At 39.7% G+C, this 19657-nt stretch overlaps 1 protein-coding gene across 2 annotated transcripts in view; it reads left to right on the top strand.

Annotated features, from left to right (window-relative positions):
• The window catches only part of ESRRG (estrogen related receptor gamma), a 214696-nt gene that overhangs the window by 35862 nt on the left and 159177 nt on the right, over window positions 1-19657 (top strand). For both annotated transcript variants that reach the window (XM_089906828.1, XM_089906823.1), the window contains exon 2: window positions 6305-6720. In XM_089906828.1, coding sequence (XP_089762954.1) covers window positions 6305-6720 — 416 coding nt within the window. The remainder of the gene's footprint in view (window positions 1-6304; window positions 6721-19657) is intronic.

The following is a 19657-nucleotide window of genomic DNA, read 5'->3' as shown; positions in this document are numbered from 1 at the left end:
ATGGCCAACCATCCCGGGTTGTCTGGACTAAGGAAGTCCCAGGACATGAGATTTCAGTGATTAAATCAGGATAGTCGACCAACCTAATTTCAGAGCAGAATTGAACACTGGAGCCCTAAAAGCAGATAGGGTTTCAGCAAGGTCCTTCCTGGTCATGGTTTAGCCCTAGGTATGAAATTATATTCCTGGGGTGCTTTCAACGACTGGCCAGAAATGAGTTCCAAGTGTCCTGTTTTTATTTGTCCTAAACTTCTTTGCTTGGTGTAGCACACGTGGCCCTTGACAGAATTGGGAAAGCGTTCAGCTTACATAGAGGCTCCGATTTGTTACTTGAAGGAGCTGGTCCCTGCTTCCCACACAACTTAGCTACATCTCTTGTCAACAACTCAAGCATCAGCTTTGTGGGGAGCTGTTTGCTTACTCTGGTTCTTGACAGAGTAAGTTGCAAAGAGTCTTTTAGACTAAACGCACAAGTTATTTGTTCAAAGAATCAAGAAGCGGCATCACTAAATCACTGTGATCGTGTTATGCAGACCTCTGTTCCATTAGATGGGCCTCCACGTTTATTAAAGAAGACCTAAAATAATATCTAAGTGTGTGTGCATATGTGTGCATGTGTTTTAATCTTTCTGGCGTGTGGGTCAGGATTTACAATTCCTTCTTTACAATTAATGGTCTCCTTCTGTTAGGTTAACCAGGCAGACCTGAAGATATTTCTTATTAAAAGAAAAAATCCTCTCTCTTCCTTCCCCAACTAAGCCAGTGTACCTTAATGCAATGATGATATGTTAGACCCAGCAGTTGTCAAAGCAGCGTATTACTGTGATGCCATAATGACACCCTGTCTCTGTAAAGTAGTCATGTTTTCTCAAATCACACGTTGCACCGTTGATTTCTGACATGACACTTCATGCGGTTGCTTTCTCTTTCTTCAGCATCACCATTCTTTGACAATAGCAGCTGGTGCCCATTTTGTTACTAAGTGATTCACATTTTGCCACTTTACGAGAGTGCAATTAGTTGAAGCAGGAGAGAAAAAAAAAAAAAAAGCTCATTGTAAAGTGGCGTGCTTGGAGTTGTAACTCAGACTGCCAGCGGAGCTGCTGGGGTCATGAGCTTTGAAGCCTGGGCCTCGGGGAGCCGCTGCCTTAGTCTCGGAGGTTTTCTTCTAAAAGCATTAAAACAAAACCCAAAACCTGTAGGCTAATAAAAGCGTCTTATTTTTTGAAACAAAAATACTTAAATATTCAATCTGGTGATTTCGGCAGGTAGAAAACCGACCAATTCTTATAGCTTCATTCCTGTTTTGGATAGGTTAAGTTATGAGCAGTAGGACTTTTGATAACCTTCCTTTCCAGCCCTGAAGTTCTCTGATTCAGTGAGAGAACTAAGGATTCTGTCTTCTTATTTCTCTCTCTCTCTCTCTTCTCATATTTGTAAACTCGCAGGTTTGCTGGTTCCGTTGTTGTTATGTAAAAATTTGAGATATAAATTGATAAAGTGTTTGGAATTTATAATGATGATGGGTACCTTTTCTGGCCCTTAAGGATGATAAGGAAGAAAATAAACTAGTGAGTTGTTTAGTTGTCACTTATTTAGCCTATTTAGGTGTCTGTCACTGAAATCGGTATCATAAAATTTCAAAAAAATCTTGCCTTGGTGTTAAAATCAGGAAGGCCAAAGAAGACCTGTACACATGTGTTGCATTGATGCACCACTTTTTTTAGGAGGGAAATAAAGTAGCAAATGAACTCAGGTTTGGTATAAAATTCAAAAGGTGAAATGCAGCTGCGTATTACGAACTTTTATTGGGTTGGCCAAAACGTTCGTTCGGGTTTAGGTGAAACTAAAAGACACATTTTTAACTTTCACGAAGAACTGTTGAACAACGTATTCACTAACCGAATGAACGTTTTGGGCAACCCAATAGTTTGGTGAAAGGATTAATAATATTTAATCATATATAAGCCTATGGAACGTAGGCTTAAGTCCCTTCTGGGAAATGTAGACCACTCTGGACACTTACACATTGCCCAGAAATTCACAGCAATTCACTCACAGTCGCACATTTACCTGGATCTAGGTAGCCTCTCTGAAAACAAGCTTGATAATTATAATATAAATGGAATATTAACTTACAGATTATCTTGTTTTCCCCTCCAGCAGCAACTTTAATTGATTCTTATTCTTTTTGTCTGTCACTTTCTCCCTATACATGAACACCTGTACGTACAGTTAATCAACTGTCAAAAATTACATTTTTAAATAGTCCAGCAACCAAGAAGCTTTATTTGCCTGATCATTAGTATCTAACACCAAAGATAAATTTTACTCTTGCTAACCCTTAGGGAAGGCTGGGCAAGAAGTTCCTATGTTGAAGCAGGATCATCAGAATTTATATATAAATGTATATATATATGTATATATGTATAATATATATAATAGAACATATATAGAATATATATGGAATACAGAAGACTAAACCTCAAACTGTATTGAAAATACTTTCTAAAGCACTGCAATGTCTCTGGCCTCTGGAAGGCTGTTATATCCCTCAAATTTAGTTTCTTATATGGAAAATAAATGTTATTCTTGACATGGTTATTTCTCCCGCCAGTTTATTCTCAGGGTGTCCACTCAGAGAAGATGTTTAGAAAGTTGCTTCTCTTTTTCCCTTGTGTCTCCCATCATTTCTCTTAAAATAATAAAATAAAAACAACTCTACGTAGCCTTTAAAATAAATATTTCCCACATTTTTCCAACACATGTTATTTCAATTCGTAATTCTTAACTAAATTTAGGTTTTTATTAATCCAACGTGACCTAAAATTTCTGCGTTAACAGCACAATGTGGAATTGGGCTTACTCTCTTTGGCTCCGGATAAAGCCATCATCTTGAAAATGGCTCTTTCTGACAAAAAGGTGTTCTTTTGAAATAAAGTCTTATTCACTACATTCCTCTTAGAGTTAATGTGAATTTTAGTGCCTCTAATTTTAGGTTGAAGTGAAGTCTAGAATAAAACCCACCAGCTGACAATTGAATTTATAGATAGTTGTGAATATCTCAGGCTTCAATAATAGAGCTGTAGAATTTCAGAGACAGAGAGGGGGAGAATTAAGACCCACTGTAGTTTTAGGGTATAATGTAATGGTATCTAGGAAACGTTCAGTGTAATGAGCTAAGCAGTAATTAGGAGACAGCTGTGTTCTTTCAGAGTCTGTTTTGGTGTCACTCCGGACCCTGGGGAGGGTGACTCAACAGGGTAGCCTTGTAGCCAGCGTGGTGGCTTCTTCAGCCACTTTTCCACTCATGGGTGAGTGTGAATGTCATAGAGCCTCTGTGTGTGCCAGCACTACCCCCCTTTGCTTGGCTATTTAAAAAACATCAGTGAACACCTTGAAAAACTCTCTGTTGGCTTCAGGACATTTCCGCACTGGACTTTGGAGTCAGCCCTGAGTTGAAATCCCGACTCTTCCACTTCCAAACTGTATGACTTTCAGGAAATTGTTTGATGTCTGAGGCTCTGTTTCCTAAAGAGTAATACCTCCCTCGTAAGGTTGTCTTGGGGATTAAATGAGGTAATATTTGTAAAGTACTCAGGTCAATGCCTGACATGTAGTAAGCACCTGATAAATGGCAACTCTCTTATTATTTCCACTGGGCAAAAAGGTATTCATTACGGAAGCAGTTCATGTCTGAGAAGAAACATGTAAAACCTACAGCACTGATCCAGCATGTTCACTTTCCTTTACAGCTACAATGGCCAGACTTGTGTAGGAGAAGAGATTGCCCCTGTCCAGAGGCTTCCCTGACCACTTGAACTTCCTGAATTTTCTTGCTTCCATCCAGATTATTGCAAAGTTAGGGGCTGAGAATTTCGAGGAGACAGCTGGCTGGAGACACCCAATTTTTCAAAGACCTTAACAACATGCATTGGACACATAAACATTTGGTGACTTTGCAAATAACCCTTCCATAAATAGGAGGGTGATTCCTCGCCTTGTTTCTCAGTCAAGAGTTCTGCACATTTTAGAAGTCCATGAGAAAAAGCCCGAGGGAAAGAAAATTGGGATAAAACTGAACAGAGACAATCCAAGAAAAGAGAGAGAGAGAAAAGAGGGCCCAGGGAAAGGGTGGTCAGTTTTGTGATCAAGCAGCTCAGAGCAACTCTCCTTGGGAAAAAGAAAAACTGATTAAGAAATGGTGCCTCGCAGGCAGATGGCGAAAGAGTTAATTGTCATGGCTGTGAGAAGTTCAGTGCCAGAGAGAGGAAAGGGGAGCAACTGTGTTTTAGTACCCTAATAACTTCTAACTGTAGTCTAAGATCATAATGTATGTGCGAGCAGTCCAGTAATTATAAGGTAATAAGTGAAGTGGTAGAGTAAGTGCTTTAAATTAAAAGGACTTTGCAGGGCTGCTGTAAGTCAGTGCCGACCCGCTTTCTTTCAAACGTTGACTTGAGGAAAAGTGCTTAGCCCAGGGTGCAAGCTGGGAGACAAGGAGAGCGATCTATTAATTACAGAGCTCATTAACAGTGACGGGACAAGGCAGCAGATGCGGGAGGGAGCGGACGCCTGGTTCAGGCTGGAGGGGGATATTTTTTCTTTCACTAGCTCTTGAGGAAAGGACAACCCAAGTGGGTGGGCGAAAGCAAGAAGATATTTTTGTGGATTTCTCCTTCCTGTTTGCTCTCTTCACATCCTGAGTTTGCTTTACTTTAGAAAGCAGCACAGAACTTCCGATGGGAAATCTGCTAGGTAAGAGGCAAACTCTTGCTCTGGACGCTTTGCTCTTGAGACCGCCTTCTCGGAACCGTTCAGTGAACATTCCCTGATAGGAAATAACCATATTTTTCTTCGTTTGAAAGTAGCAGAACAGTGGGGGAAGGGGGCACCCGGAGGAGAGCATGAAATTTGTGATAAAATATCATTAGATTTATAGTGAAAGAGATAATTGCATCCCTTCGGTTATCCTGTGACTACTCCCCCAAATTCGAGTGAATGACCATTACCCTGTGGGATTCCCATAAATCAACTTTCCACCGGGAAGCAATTATCTAAGTTTGTTTCTCAACTGTCACCTCTTCCTTCTATAGTGGGCTCTCAGAAGGTTCCTAGAGACTTGGCTAAAAGGGGTTTTGCACTATGGCGAACCAGAAAGAAAATGGGACCAATTATATCTTTTCATCTAATTACCTCTTCAGAAATTTAATCACCTACGGGTCTGACAAAGTAAGAGGGGCAGTCTGTTTCTTCTAGATAAGAGAGAGAGTTTGTTAGATTAGATGCTTCATCATATTTCCTTTTAGGAGGTATGATGTTAAAAGACCAAAGGAAGGGGAGAAAAAGAGACCATCGCAAATCTCATTTTTTCAGGGCAAAATTTGATACATCCTTACTTTGCTGAATATGAAGTATCAGGTTTATGGATTCACAGGTATACTGAAGGCTCAAATGGCTTTTAGTGATTCCTCTCCAACAGTGGCAAATTGCACATGCAGACACGGACACCTGTAAACACATGTACATGTTTATTAATCAGTGCTGGTGATCATTTCACTGTTTTGTGGGCTCTAGGAAATAATCCTTAAATATTGGCTAGCATTTTATCCTTGATGTCTTTCTGTATCGCTAAATGTCTAGGAAATAGAGCAATTTAATTAAAGAGGCAACGTGATTGAGGATATATTCCCTGTGTGTCTTAGATCAATAAAAGACACAGTTATGCTTATAGAAGCGTGCTGACAAACAGTAATTACAGAGCTGAGGAATCATCTGTTCGGCCTTGACAATAAAAGTTTAGTTCTGCTCATAATAAAATGACTGCAACATCAGAAAATGGAAGAGAAAAGTAGAGTGAGGATAAGGGTAACTTTAGAAGTGATATGGACTTTACAAATTACTCCTCTTCCATGGATAAATTTAGAATCTAGAGAGTTGATTTAGATACTGACAGTGGCTCTCCAAGAGAAAGGTACAATGAAAGGAACTGGATCAGTTAGAGCTTTTGTTTATGGCCTGTCTGGGCACTTTGATGTAACCCTGTCACGCCCTTATGCTGATTACCTTGTTGTAGAACAAGAGATATTGACTAGAGAATGATGTGTAGTCCTTAGTTCTTAGGCAGCACTCTCAAAGAGCAATGTCTTTAACGTATGAATTCTTCTCTTTTTTTTTTTCTCCTTTCGATCTTTTTTTGCACTTTCTCTATTTTTTCACCTTCTCTTTGTTTCTACCTATTTTGGTATCTCTGTTTGACACTCTCTCCTCTTTCTCTCTCTGTTTGCACCTCCCTAAACCTCAGGCTTCTCTGCAGAATGTCAAACAAAGATCGACACATTGATTCCAGCTGTTCGTCCTTCATCAAGACGGAACCCTCCAGCCCGGCCTCCCTGACGGACAGTGTCAACCACCACAGCCCAGGTGGCTCTTCAGACGCCAGCGGGAGCTACAGTTCAACCATGAATGGCCATCAGAACGGACTTGACTCGCCACCTCTCTACCCTTCTGCTCCTATCCTAGGAGGTAGTGGGCCTGTCCGGAAACTGTACGATGACTGCTCCAGCACCATTGTTGAAGACCCCCAGACCAAGTGCGAATACATGCTCAACTCGATGCCCAAGAGACTGTGTTTAGTGTGCGGTGACATCGCGTCTGGGTACCACTATGGGGTAGCATCCTGTGAAGCCTGCAAGGCATTCTTCAAGAGGACAATTCAAGGTGAGTGAGGGTTGCACCTGGCGATACCCACCCTCCTCCAGCCTCATGTGATGGTTGGTTGGTTGGTTTTCGTGGTTCTGGTCCTTGTTAGTCAAGTTGTGCATTTTTTTTTTTTTTTTTTTTGCGGTACGCGGACCTCTCACTGTTGTGGCCTCTCCCGTCGCGGAGCACAGGCTCCGGACGCACAGGCTCAGTGGCCATGGCTCACGGGACCAGCCGCTCCGCGGCATGTGGGATCTTCCCAGACCGGGGCACGAACCCGTGTGCCCTGCATCGGCAGGCAGACTCCCAACCACGGCACCACCAGGGAAGCCCAAGTTGTGCATTCTTAATTCTATCCTGAGTACAAAATAGAAATAGGTTAAAATTGATAGTGGAGGATTTGTAGAATAGACTCCACCCCCCCACCCCCATATGTTCTCTATCAATTCCACGTTTACTATCAAGCTCTAAAGATGGAATGATAATAAGCTTTGGGTGGCGTTTAAAAGAGCACAGCTGTTATTAGAGCAGTGGGGGTCTGGATAGCAACTGAACCGATGGGTACTGGATAAATAGTGCTTTTACCTCTTCTGTTCTTCGTATGGCTAAAATGATAAATATTTTAGACCAGTGGTTTTCAAACTAGAGTGTGCATCAAACCCGCCTGGAGAGCTTGTGAAAATGCAGATCACCCACTCCCAGAGCTTCTGATTCATTACATCTGTCTCAGGTAGGGGGTCTGAGAATTTATATTTCTAACAAATTTTCAGATGATGCCGATGTTGCTGGTCCAGGAACTACACTTTTGAGAATCACTTCTCTAAACAAATTTAATTTTCTACGCCCTTCCTTCTTTTCCTGTGGTTGGATGTACTTTCCCCACCTTTTTAATAAATGTGTATGAAAAAGCTTCCAAACTGTACCAAAATATAAAATATGCCTCCAACATATGTAAGACATACCCAAACCTTTATAGATCTCCAGATTTATAAATAACAATATTATTTCCCACCGAAAAATGTAGAAAAACATGACTAAAATTTGTATGTGACCCTTTAATAGGAATCCACAAATACAAAACTCAGCTCCTTTTCAAAGCTATAGATAATTACAGAAAATTATTTTTCACTTGTTTAGATCCTTTGTGATACACTTTTGAAGAAAATAGAGGAAGGAAAGAATCATTGTTTATTGAGGATCCCCAGCACACCAGTGATTCTATTCTGCTCTGCTCCGTGGTTTACAAAGTGTATCTTCTGGGAATGTCCTGGCGGTCCAGTGGTTAGGACTCCACGCTTTCACTGCTGAGGGCCCGGGTTCACTCTCTAGTCGGGGAACTGAGATTCCACAAACCACGTAGCATGGCCAAAACAAAAATACCCAAAATGTATCTTCTTAACCAGTTATAGAGATAAGTGCGTTTTCCCTCATGTCAGTGTTTCTCAGCCTGGCAGGCTCACTGGAGTCACCTGGAGACATAAAAAAGAAATACTGATGCCTAGGCTCATACCCCCAAATTCAGAATTAATTGGCCTTGGGTGCAGCCAGGGCAAGCGGGGATTTATGAAAGCTTCCTAGTTAATGCTTCATCTAAAGCCGAGGTTAAGAACCACTGCACCCTACCGTGCTGTGTTCTGTGACAGTGCTTCTGAAGGTGTGGCCGCTATCAGTATCACCAGGGAATTTGTTAGAAATGCAGATTCCCATCCTTCATCCCAGATTACCTCCGTCAGAATCCCTGGGGGAGGGCCCAGCAATTTGTGCTTTGCCAAGCCCTCCAGGTAACTCTGATGCTCACCCGAGTTTGAGAACCACAGCTCTGTTACCGTGTCGCTGCTGATTTACCGCTGACAACTCTTCTTTGTCATCTACTGGTCCCTTGTTGGACATAACTGAAATCAGTTTAATAATTGTGTGACACGCTTACTGGCTTTTAAAGTGCAAAGGGGATGATGTGTGTTAAACTCTACTCCTTCTAAATGTTTTAACAAAAGGTGATTCTGAACCCCTTAATGAGCACAGAGAGTAATCTTCTACCCTTTCCTTTTAAGAGCATGTGGGCGGGCAAGTCTTTTCACCCAGTAGCACTGAAGATCTTAGTGATTGTCCTTAGTGGAACAGGTGGTACCATCTCCCATTGCTTTTGTGCCGTCTATCACATAGTCACTTCCTTGATGTATGGTTGATGAATACACAGTTAAAGAGTTAAAGTGCACAGTTGTTCAAGGCATCATAACTCTTACATAATAGAGTGGATCTATCAGCCTAATCTTTTCACGGCCTTTCATAGTTTTAACGGAAGAACACGAGCCAAGTTAGTGTGGAGTATGTATGAATTACCTAAATATTTTAATAGCTGTATCTTCATATCTAATGGATCATCGTAGCCATATTTTATTAGCATTTTCTTACAAAAATCCTTCATCCACTGGACCTTTCTTGTCTTTCTTCTCATTTATAAACTGAAGGCGTTAATACCTACCTCAAGGAATGCTTCTGGATAAAGTGAAATACAAAATCACATGTAAAGTGAGTAAATAAGAACAATGATGATCTGTATGCGAAGCTTCCTCTCACTCTGGGGCATTTGAAAGTATCTCTTCAGCCTGCTTACTAGATTGCAAAACTTGAGAATGAAAACACACTTCAAATCTTTGGGTTCTTACCAGCCATTGTCCAACAGTATTAGAATGCGGATGCTACAGAGCATCTCAAATTTAAACTGTTAGTAATTTGATTTTGTTAACTCAGTTTACACAGCTCGGGGTCTAACTACACAAAGATAAGGGAGTGTTTGGGGATAAATTAACAAATGCTGTATACACTGGTGGAAGGAAAATGGTCTCAATATGAAAAACCATTCCCAGTTACTCAACAAATACTGACTAAAAACCTACTGTGGGCCTGGCGCTGTGCTGGCCTGAGTTTCAGCTTAGCAACACTTTGCGAAAGCTTGGTTCCCAAAGGGTTGTGGATTGCAGTGAATTCCTCCTATAAATGTCTCCTGCTTTGAGGGAACACCAAAGTTTTTTGTTTTGGGAGGGGGGGATTGAAACAACGTGGTCCTTAGTATGTTTTCCAAAGATAGGACAACTATGTGAAAACATTTCCTGATGGTTGTTTAAAAAAAAAAAGAAATCCTATCGCTTAGCTATTAATAGCCGTGCAATAGTTACTTACCGAGCGATCCCTGGAATAGAACAATTGGACTTCTATCGCTGATTCTTCCTTAGGATGCTGAAATGCTACCAAAAGCTTCATAGGGTGAACCACAGGGTGATTCTTGGCATTGATGTATAGTGCTCCGTTCTACTCCATATTGGAGACAGCAACTTTCAAGGGTTTTGAGCAGCAGACAGACATGTCACTGTCCAGATTAGCACTCTGGGCTTGCCCACCTGGCTGTGCTTGTAGCTGGCAGCTGGGTGGTACTCCTGCTGCCCTGCTACCCTGCTAGCTACATCAGCGGGCATCGCACCGTGGTGCTCACTTAGCCCCAAAAAGGCAGTGAGGCAAATAAAGGGATTAAATTGTGAAAGTGTAATGTAATAATTAGGGTGGTAATTGTAAGGGAGATTGGAACAGCCCCTCCTTCCTCTGGCCAACTAGTGATAGCAATTCAACTCGGAAGATGTTGAAAGTGGCCGAATCTGTTGCATCATCACAGACGCTTAGTCTGATGTGGAAGGGACCATGGAATCCATTCTCATGCCTTGAGGCAGCATTGCGGCCAAACTCTCCTTGACCGATGGTAGTCTTTCCCTTCCCTCCCTTAAAGCTCTCCCACAGAATGAGAAAGGATTATGCAACTGCCCTTAAGAACAAGTCTTTCCACCATCTCATAGCCCCTATGGCCAAGGGGGTAAGTGTGGCTTCCTGGTTCTGCTCTCATTGACTTGACTAAGGGACATAGATATTCAAAGCCATAGTCATGGGAATATTTCCTCTTTAGAATTTTTATTTCTTGTTATAACAATTTAAGAGTGCTTATCCAAAATGTAATACATTTTAATAGTTGGACAAAATACTTCTTAAATTTAGAGCCAAAAGAACATATATCCAGAGCACCTCTTGCGAAAAGTAATGAGAATTGTTCTTTTCAAAGCTGAATGTGATATTCCAGTTGCGAAAGGCAATTAATCATAAATTTCAGTGAAAGTCAACCAGAAAGGCATATTTTACTTATTGACTGTTTCTAAGTTATCATTGGAAAACTATTGAATTAGGTCAACACTTAGGTAATAGTCAAAGTTTTGGAAGGTTTTAGTTTGCTTTTTTCTTTCTTTTCTTTTTTTTTCTGACCAAAAACGTTTTAGAGGATTTTGACTGTTCTATCATCCCACAGGGTTACAATGGCAGCAATGATTTCATTGTCGTTTTCTAGGCTTATTAGTTTTTGTGTGTGATATCGTTATTCTGATTTTTTTTTCTAATTCTAGTTTGGCCTTAATTCATAAATTAGTGTGAACTTCTGTGGGGGGTTTTTTGTTTGTTTTTTTTTTGTTTTTGGTACCTTCTCATTAAGAGTTTTCCCTGGATTCTTGTTAAGGAGGTAAGAGAAGGAAAATATCTTTATATTCCCCCAAAGTCAATATATGTTTCATTATTTAATTCACAAAACACTAACCCCCTGAAGTTTTTATGCCTATATAAGAGTATGGAAAATAAATTGTATATATTTATTAACATAACCATTTCAACCATTCATTCTTGTGCTAGAAATATGGCATTCCCCCCCTCTTTTATAAAGAGGATATTATGGGCTTCCCTGGTGGCGCAGTGGTTGAGAGTCCGCCTGCCGATGCAGGGGACACGGGTTCGTGCCCCGGTCCAGGAGGATCCCACATGCCGTGGAGTGGCTGGGCCCGCAAGCCATGGCCGCTGAGCCTGCGCGTCCGGAGCCTGTGCTCCGCAACGGGAGAGGCCACAACAGTGAGAGGACCGCGTACTGCAAAAAAAAAAAAAAAAAAGAGGATATTATATATTTTAAAAATAGGGGATTATTTTTTTTAAGATATTCATTCTAGCATGGGTTCTGGATTCATATAAAACCAGGTCCAAGTCTTAGCCACTTACCTGCTGAGAAGCCATAACTTCTCTGTGCCTCCCTTCCCCAGGTGGTAAGGATTAAATGAAGAGACTATCAAAGAGTCTGGCCCATAGTAAGGGCTCAATAATCGATTGACTGTGGTTGCTATTGGCAGTATGACTGGGCTAGTCAAGCATTGGGTGGTTCAAATACTCTAGGACAAATAGATGTCTTTGATGCTAAACTAGAAGGACCTGTGAGCTTCTCAGCTCACAGCTACCCCCCTTTTGCTCTGATAATAAACTTTCTCTCCCTGTAGCCATTTTTCACAATAGTGCCCTTTTATATTAGAAGACATTTAGGGGGGCCGATTGGAAATTTGATTGGTTTTATACAGTTTGTTTTGTTTTGTTTTTTGACTGTGCTGCTCGGCTGGTGGGATCTTAATTCCCTGACCAGGGATTGAACCCAGGCCCTCGGCAGTGAAAGCACCAAGTCCTAACCACTGGCCCACCAGGGAATTCCCCTGGTTTTATGTAGTTTTATGGTGATCAATTTTTTTTTCTGTGACTGTGGATGGGAAACTAGGTAAATCAGAAAGGGAACCTGAATCTTATCACTTGAGTAAAATATCCCAATTAAGCTTTGAATGTGGGATTCAGGAAATAAAAAAGCAGAATGTCTTTGCAGCATGAAATCTAGGAGTGACCATCATAAGAACCGGGTCCACTTCCGGTGTTCATGGGACCTGATACAGTGTACACCCACATATTGTGTATGTAAATATGTAGGCGTTTGTGAATTAAGATAACAAACTGCTAAGTCAAATATGTTCTGTTCTCTTATTTGACAAATGTGCCTTCACAATGGCCTGGGAGGCTAGCTTGGCATTTTTAATTCTTAGACTCCTAGGAGTTTTGTGTCAGAAAGAGGCAGTAGAAGGAGAGCCAGCTTTTAGCTTGCGGCCCAGCGCATTTCCCTTCCTTCCCCTCTGCCTTCCTTCATGTCTGGTACATAGTGTGGACTCCCCTGCCCCCATGTCCAAGACCCATCCGCCCCTTCCTAACAGCTGCACCTTGACGACGCACAGGCCTTGTAATGTGCACTCCGGCACTGCGGTCCAGCCCAGGCCATCTTCCAGAGGAGCGACCCAGGGGAGAGGGCCACGCAGGTCCTGGAACAGGGTTTGTAGGGGTTTATCCTGGGAATTCGGGAGCCCTGGGTACTTGGGATCATGCAGTACAAGGGTGGCTTGTCTCCTTAGCCTGTGGAAGGGCTTGCACCATGATACTTTCTAAAGCCCAGGGCTTTCAGGTGGGGGGCCCTCCTAGTCTGAGTCTAAAGGTGACACTGATAAGAGCCTAAATCTCACCTTAAACATAGGGCATTATGAGGAGGAAGGCGTATGCTAAAGGTGAATGGGCACAGTCTGTGGGTCTGCTGTTTTCCACCCTGAATTGTTGACTCCTTCCTGAAGTAGACGGCTTAGTCCTAGAGGACCTTTCCTGGAGGTAGCATTTTCTTTGCCGTCCATGTGCTATTTTAGTCTCAGAATAGAATATTTGCAGCACTGGCGGAAATAACTTATAAATTGAGTGTCTGTGCATCTTATGAACCTTAGCAAGGAAAATAATAAGGTATTATCTGTTTAACTTAAATAGCATTTAGAGAAAATCACTCTCCCGGTTTGTACGTAGCATCTTTAAAACGAATAAGTTCTAAAATTAAAATCCAAAATAATATGGAATTGACTTAATGAATCTCAGTGATTATCAGTTTGGATGCAGTATTAAATTAAATATTGAGGTGATATTTTCAAAAGAAATATTGTCTAAACCTCATTTGCTTTAACTCCGAGCTTGCTTTTGTTATGTTTAATTGACTTTTCCACTTTTCCTTGCATTTGATGCCAATTTTGTCTTGAGTTTTTGAAATGCATGAATGTTGCCAAGTTATCAATGAGAAATATTATTCTCCTGCTATTTTAATTGTTAGCTTCAGTGTTTATTTTAATAGTAAAGTTTAGTATTGCAGACTTTCTTTGTGGGTAAAGAATATGTATTATGCGAATTGATATTTTAGGAAACAGCACAGTTTACAGTTTGATCTCTCTCAGTTTTGACTTAGTGGACCCACTTCTCAGGATAAATGAGTAGTGATTGCTTTTTCATGGTTTGTTCTGACTTTTAGGAATTGGCCTAAATTCTCATCACTTATCAGGTTGTTGAAGAGCTAATGGTAACAAAATTCTTCTATAAAGGACCAGAGAGTAAAACAGATAGTAAATATCTTAGGATCTGTAGGTCACATGCCTTCTCTGTCATGTACTCAGTTTTGCTTTGTTTTATTTTTTAAGCTGTTTAAGAATATACAAACCACTCTGAGCTTGAGGTCACACCAAAACAAACCTAGGGCTAGATTTGAAGGCTGGCCCTAGTTTGGGTAGCTGCTAGACTAAAACACCCTCATTTCATCTTCCTTGTAGGCAACAATGACTATCAGGATTTTCATATCAGAGGACTTTCTGGACAGCTTTGCATGCATATCATTTATTTAAATTGAAAGCAAGGTCTCTATCGTGATGATTTTTTTTAGCCTATTATCTCAGTTTTCAGAATATTTTTTTCCCAGGAATTAAAAGTTTCTAGCCTCTTTTCACTGTTCACTATGACATACACATGTGTGTATCAGCCAGCTAATCAGAAAACAGAATCAATGTAAATGAAAATAAAGTAACATTTAGAGTCACTGACAAAAAGTTGGATCTTGGTTGTATAAAATAAGAGTGATTAATTTTCAGAGATTAAATTGCATGGTTGGTCTTTGATCAGGGAAAAGAAAAGAGAAGAAAATTTAATGATCCCCACTATTTTTTTTGTCCTTCAGATGTTAGGAACTCACATGTGCAACACCGGCGTCTCTGGTATCATTTACATGTTTATTAAACACATTGCATTATGTTACTGTATTTTGAAAGTCATTTAAAATCAACATATTTTAACCTCCTGAGAGGGTATATTGTCCAGTTGGGTGACAGTAGATAGGAACCTATCCCATGTAAGGGGTATATGCCAGTGGCATTCAAGGAGGAAAAGAATTTGCAATGAAACTTTTTTATGCCATGGTAAAAAGTCCAGCTGTAGTTCACTGTCAAATTAGTGAGATTGAATAATTAGTCAAGTTAAGCAGACACAATTCACTTTCCTAAGCAATATATTTGCAAAACGAGTGACCCTCTCTTCCACTGTCATTTCACAGTGGTTGGGAAGAAATTATGGTCTGCATTTTATGATTCTCTGGTAAATGATATTGCATTTATTTTTATTTATTAAAAAAAGATGTAGTAGTAATATCGCTAATTCTTAAAAGTGCAGTAGTTACAATTAATAAAAGGACAAGCTTGTTAGTAATTTTTTTAAACTTAGTTCTATTTTCACACTTTAACTAAATTTCTAATATATCTGTAATATTAGTATATTCTCCATTGACTCTACTCTGATACGGCCTACGTTATAGAATCAAAAAAAATAAGAATGTTATTCTGGATTATCTTTACATAGGCATACTTAATACTCTCTCTCTTTTCTAAATTTTTGTAAACTTTTTTTTCTTAAAAAAAAAACCCTCTGTACTCAGAAAATAAAATCCATTTCCCATGGTTCACCTGAGCCAGGGTCCTCAGAAGTAGCAGCCAGGAAGGAAAGGGGCTCCCAGGTGCTGATTGTAGGTGGAGCTGGCGTGAGAACTGGTTCCAGTGTCCAGATCCACCTGTGCCATCCATACTTACCTGGATGTCCTGATCCACCTGTGCCATCCATACTTCCTGATAAAGTCACTTTCTTACGGGAAAGGAAGCACGTGCATTGCCATTTCCTCCAGGGAATCTGTTGGCGAATATTTCTCTTTTCCTAGCCTGCCCCAGCCTACCACGGGTCAAATCCACAACCTCTCCCAGCACTGCACACCAGCACTTCCAGCAAGTCACTGGTGAGAAGGAAGTTTGTGTTGTTTACATGCTCAGGTCAGAAGGACTTCATGGATTAGTTCCAGTTAATTCTTTAAAAACCCCATTTACTTTCTCATCTGTTAGCTAGGTGGATTTTTGCATCTGTGATGGGACTTCTTAGGTAGTAGGGTGTGGCTGATACTTTGCCTACAGACAACTGGACTTGCACCCAGGTCACCCTAGTATTATCTGATGACTGTTTTGATGAAGAGGCTGGAGGCTGTTCTTTGAGGACAAGATGAACTCCCAAGAAAAGGTATCAGTACCTCTCTTAACATTCTAATAGCTTTCATTCTTTCCTCTTGGTTCTCCCTCACTCAGAACCAAGCCCTGACAAATAATGCTGTTTCGTTCAGAGAATAACCAATAAATTACATTGTTAGAATGGCTTCCGTCTACAGAGCATCATATTAAATGCTTGAGCACAAATAGTAGGAAAGATACGTTGCACTTCATATTTTTCAAAGTGCATGCTTTAACATATGTTAATTACATGATAAGATCCTTCTTCGCATAAATTCAGAATTGGTTCTGGCTGAATCCAGTTAGGATACACTAAAATGTTCTCCCTAAAGGTAGGAAAGGAAACGAAAAAAATGAGTGATGAGGGTTCTGCTGTCTAAAGTTCCTATTGATGCGAATGTGGGTCACTTTTTTGGGTAATCAGTTGCAGGAGTATATGTCTCAATATGATTTGAATCCTGAGGATTTGTTACTTGTTAGAATTCAGGTTTTGGAAGCTGTGAGACAGGTTGTGAGGAATGGCAGGGTGGCGTTCAGTGGCATGGGTCAGAAATTTTTTTCTTTACTGGTCAAGCCCAAGGCAATGATTCATTTTTCTGATATATTACTTGATGAATTTAGATGACATCATAGAAGTGATAAAGTGCACACAGGGCATTAATTAAGTTTCTTTTGAAGTTGCTTTAAGTTGTTGGGATTCAACAGGCCTGGTCATTGGAGTTCTCTTATTACACCATTTCAGAAGTTTTACCTGAAAGCAAAATTAGATAATGGATGCTGGTAAAGTATTCTGGTTTATACGAAAAGTAAATATAAGTTTATATGTAAAACAAATGATGTTCCAACATACTTTTTATTTATTTTATTTTTTCACATCTTTTTCTTTTTTTTTTTTGGCCGCACTATGCGGCACGTGGGATCTTAGTTCCCCGATCAGGGATCGAACCTCCGCGTCCCCAGCATTGGAAACGTGGAGTCTTAACCACTGGACCACCAGGGAAGTCCAATTCATTTTATTTTTTATTGTGGTAAAAAGCATAACATAAAATGCACATAACATAATATATAAGTTAAAATTTTCCATCGTAACCATTTTTAAGGGTACGATGCCTTAGTGCTACCTATATGCATATTATTGTACAACAGATCTTCAACATTATCTCATCTTACAGAAATGAAACTCTATACCAATTAAATAACAACTCCCCATCTTCCCCTTCCCCCAACCCCTGGTAATCACCATTTTACTTTCTGTTTCTATGAGTTTAACTACTTTAGAGTACCCCCTATAAGCAGAGTCATGTAGTATTTGTGTTTTTGTGACTGGCCTGTTTCACTTAGCATACTGTCCTCAGTTCATCTATGTTGTAGTATATGTCAGGATTTCCTTTTTTTCACAGCTGAATAATATTCCATTATATGTATACACCACATTTCCTTTTTCCATTCATTCATCAATGGACATTAGGTTGTTTCTGCCTCTTGGTTATTGTGACTAATGCTACAGTAAGCATGGGTGTACAAATATCTCTTTGAGATCCTGCTTTCAATTTTTTGGATAAAATACCCAGACGTGGTATTACTGGATCATATGGCAGTTCTATTTTTAATTTTTTGAGGACCTTCCATATTGTTTTCTATAGAGGCTGCACCATTTTGCACTCCCACCAACAGTGCATGAGGGTTCTAATTTCTCTGTATCCTCTCCAACACTTAATCTCTTCTTTCTTTCTTTCTTTCTTTTTTTTTAAATAATGGCCATTCTAATAATGAGTATGAGGTGAATATTTAAATATTTTTGAGGCATTTTAGATGTTTCTCAAATTTGAAGTTCTAATCTTTCACCTGCCAATGCTTATCCATAAATAATTATATATGTGGACAATGTAAATAGTTGGTTTCATCCTCTTGAACTGAATACAGTGCCTTTAGATCAGTAATAGATGAAGAATTTGTTGATTTGTCATAATAATAATGAATATATTTGTTTTTAAAATGTGCCACACATTATTCTAAGTGCTTTACATTAATTATCTTATTTAATTCTTCCATCATTCCATTAAAGTAGATACTACCATTCTGATATTACTATATTATTTATAGATGTGGAACTTCTATAAAGTTCACAGAGAGGCACAGAGAACAAATTGCCCAGACACAGTTGGGTCTCAGTCTGAACCCAGAGCCTCTTCTCTTAACCCCCTCATTACCCTGCCTTGTATATTTTAAAAGCTTTTCAAGCATTGAACAATTTTAGACTGAATTTTTCTTAAGAGATTTTAGTTCATGGGCAAAGTTTTCCATTAAGTTGTTAAAATATAATAAAAAAGGGGAATTAAGAATATTTTCAGTGATGATTAGATGATATTAAAGATTTGTAAGAAGGAGGCAGCAGAAGTAAGTCTTAAAAATATCTAATTTTTTTTATCATTCATTTTCTGAAATCCCCTAAATATGAAGTTTGAGAGTTCAGCCCTTCAGTACCACCATATCAGTTTTCTGTCTCAGTTCCCTTGGATTTTATCTGCTGACACTCATTTTGCCACTAGATTTTTAGTTGCTGGTCTTAGATTGATCCTAAAAGTGTACAGTCACCACTGATAACACTTCCCAGACTCTCGTTCTTGGTTGCAGGAGGAAAGAGGCTTAATTCTTCTCCTGTCCACTTACTAAACTTTGTGACCACAACAGAAGGCAGCTCAGAATCAATTTTTTTTTTCTTATGATGAATACTAGTCAGAAGGAGTTTTTTTTTCTTTTAAGTGATTATATGAATGAATCTGTATGTTTATAGGAAAAAATTACATTCTTTGGAATTAACTCTTGTTTTATTTTGGTTTGAAAACGTTTAAAGAAACAACCATATTCTTATATGCTTTTTTTTAGAAGGGCATCACTGAGTCATCCTAGAAAGAAAAGAAGAGAATTTAGTACAAGAAAATCTGGATTAATTTAAAATTTAGAGCTTGAGATCTGAATGCTTTAGAATGAATCTGAAAGCATACCCTACATCTGCATTCTGATACCCATTTTCTTTCAGTGCATACTATTAACATAGTTTCCATTTGAGGAAGATCAGAGGCAAGTACAAGAATCTTCAAAGGAACGAATCTAACCCAAGATTTTGTCCTTGACTGCACCTTTTTTTTTTTTTCTCTCGCTTCCAAAGTGTCTGCACTGCTTCCTTGCTTCTGGAACACCCTCGCTGTCCCCAGAGTCCTCAGACTATGTTTTACATGGATAACAATTTCAAATTTTGCAAATATTTCAAGCAAAAGCCCTCCAACTCATCCTGTCACCTGTTCGTCTCAGTTTACTGAAATTTCATTTTTAATATCTGAACCTAACTTAGAAGAAGCTATTTTACAGGGTTGTGAGAAAAAAAAAAAAAGAGAGAGAAAATGATGGATAAGAGATTGTAAAGTATTTCTCATCATTGCAACCTTTTGTCCACATGTTTTAGACCCAAGATCAGTAAACCAAGGCCCTGGGGGCCAAATCCACTTTGCTAAAGAAAGTTCTATTGGAACACAGCCGCACCGATTCTTGCGTTGTCTGTGGCTGCTCTCCTGCTTCTACAGGAGTCGCACCAGACACTGAAGGACCGGCAAAGCTGAACCATTGACTCTCTGGGCCTTTAAGAAAAAGCTTGTGGACCCCTGCTGTTTTATAAAGGG

The sequence above is a fragment of the Delphinapterus leucas genome, chromosome 1, assembly GCF_059928025.1.
Source record: "Delphinapterus leucas isolate spDelLeu-1000000601 "Yukka" chromosome 1, BTC_Dleu_Yukka2, whole genome shotgun sequence".
In the NCBI taxonomy this organism is placed as follows: domain Eukaryota; kingdom Metazoa; phylum Chordata; class Mammalia; order Artiodactyla; family Monodontidae; genus Delphinapterus; species Delphinapterus leucas.
This window is presented reverse-complemented; position numbering and strand designations above follow the sequence as displayed.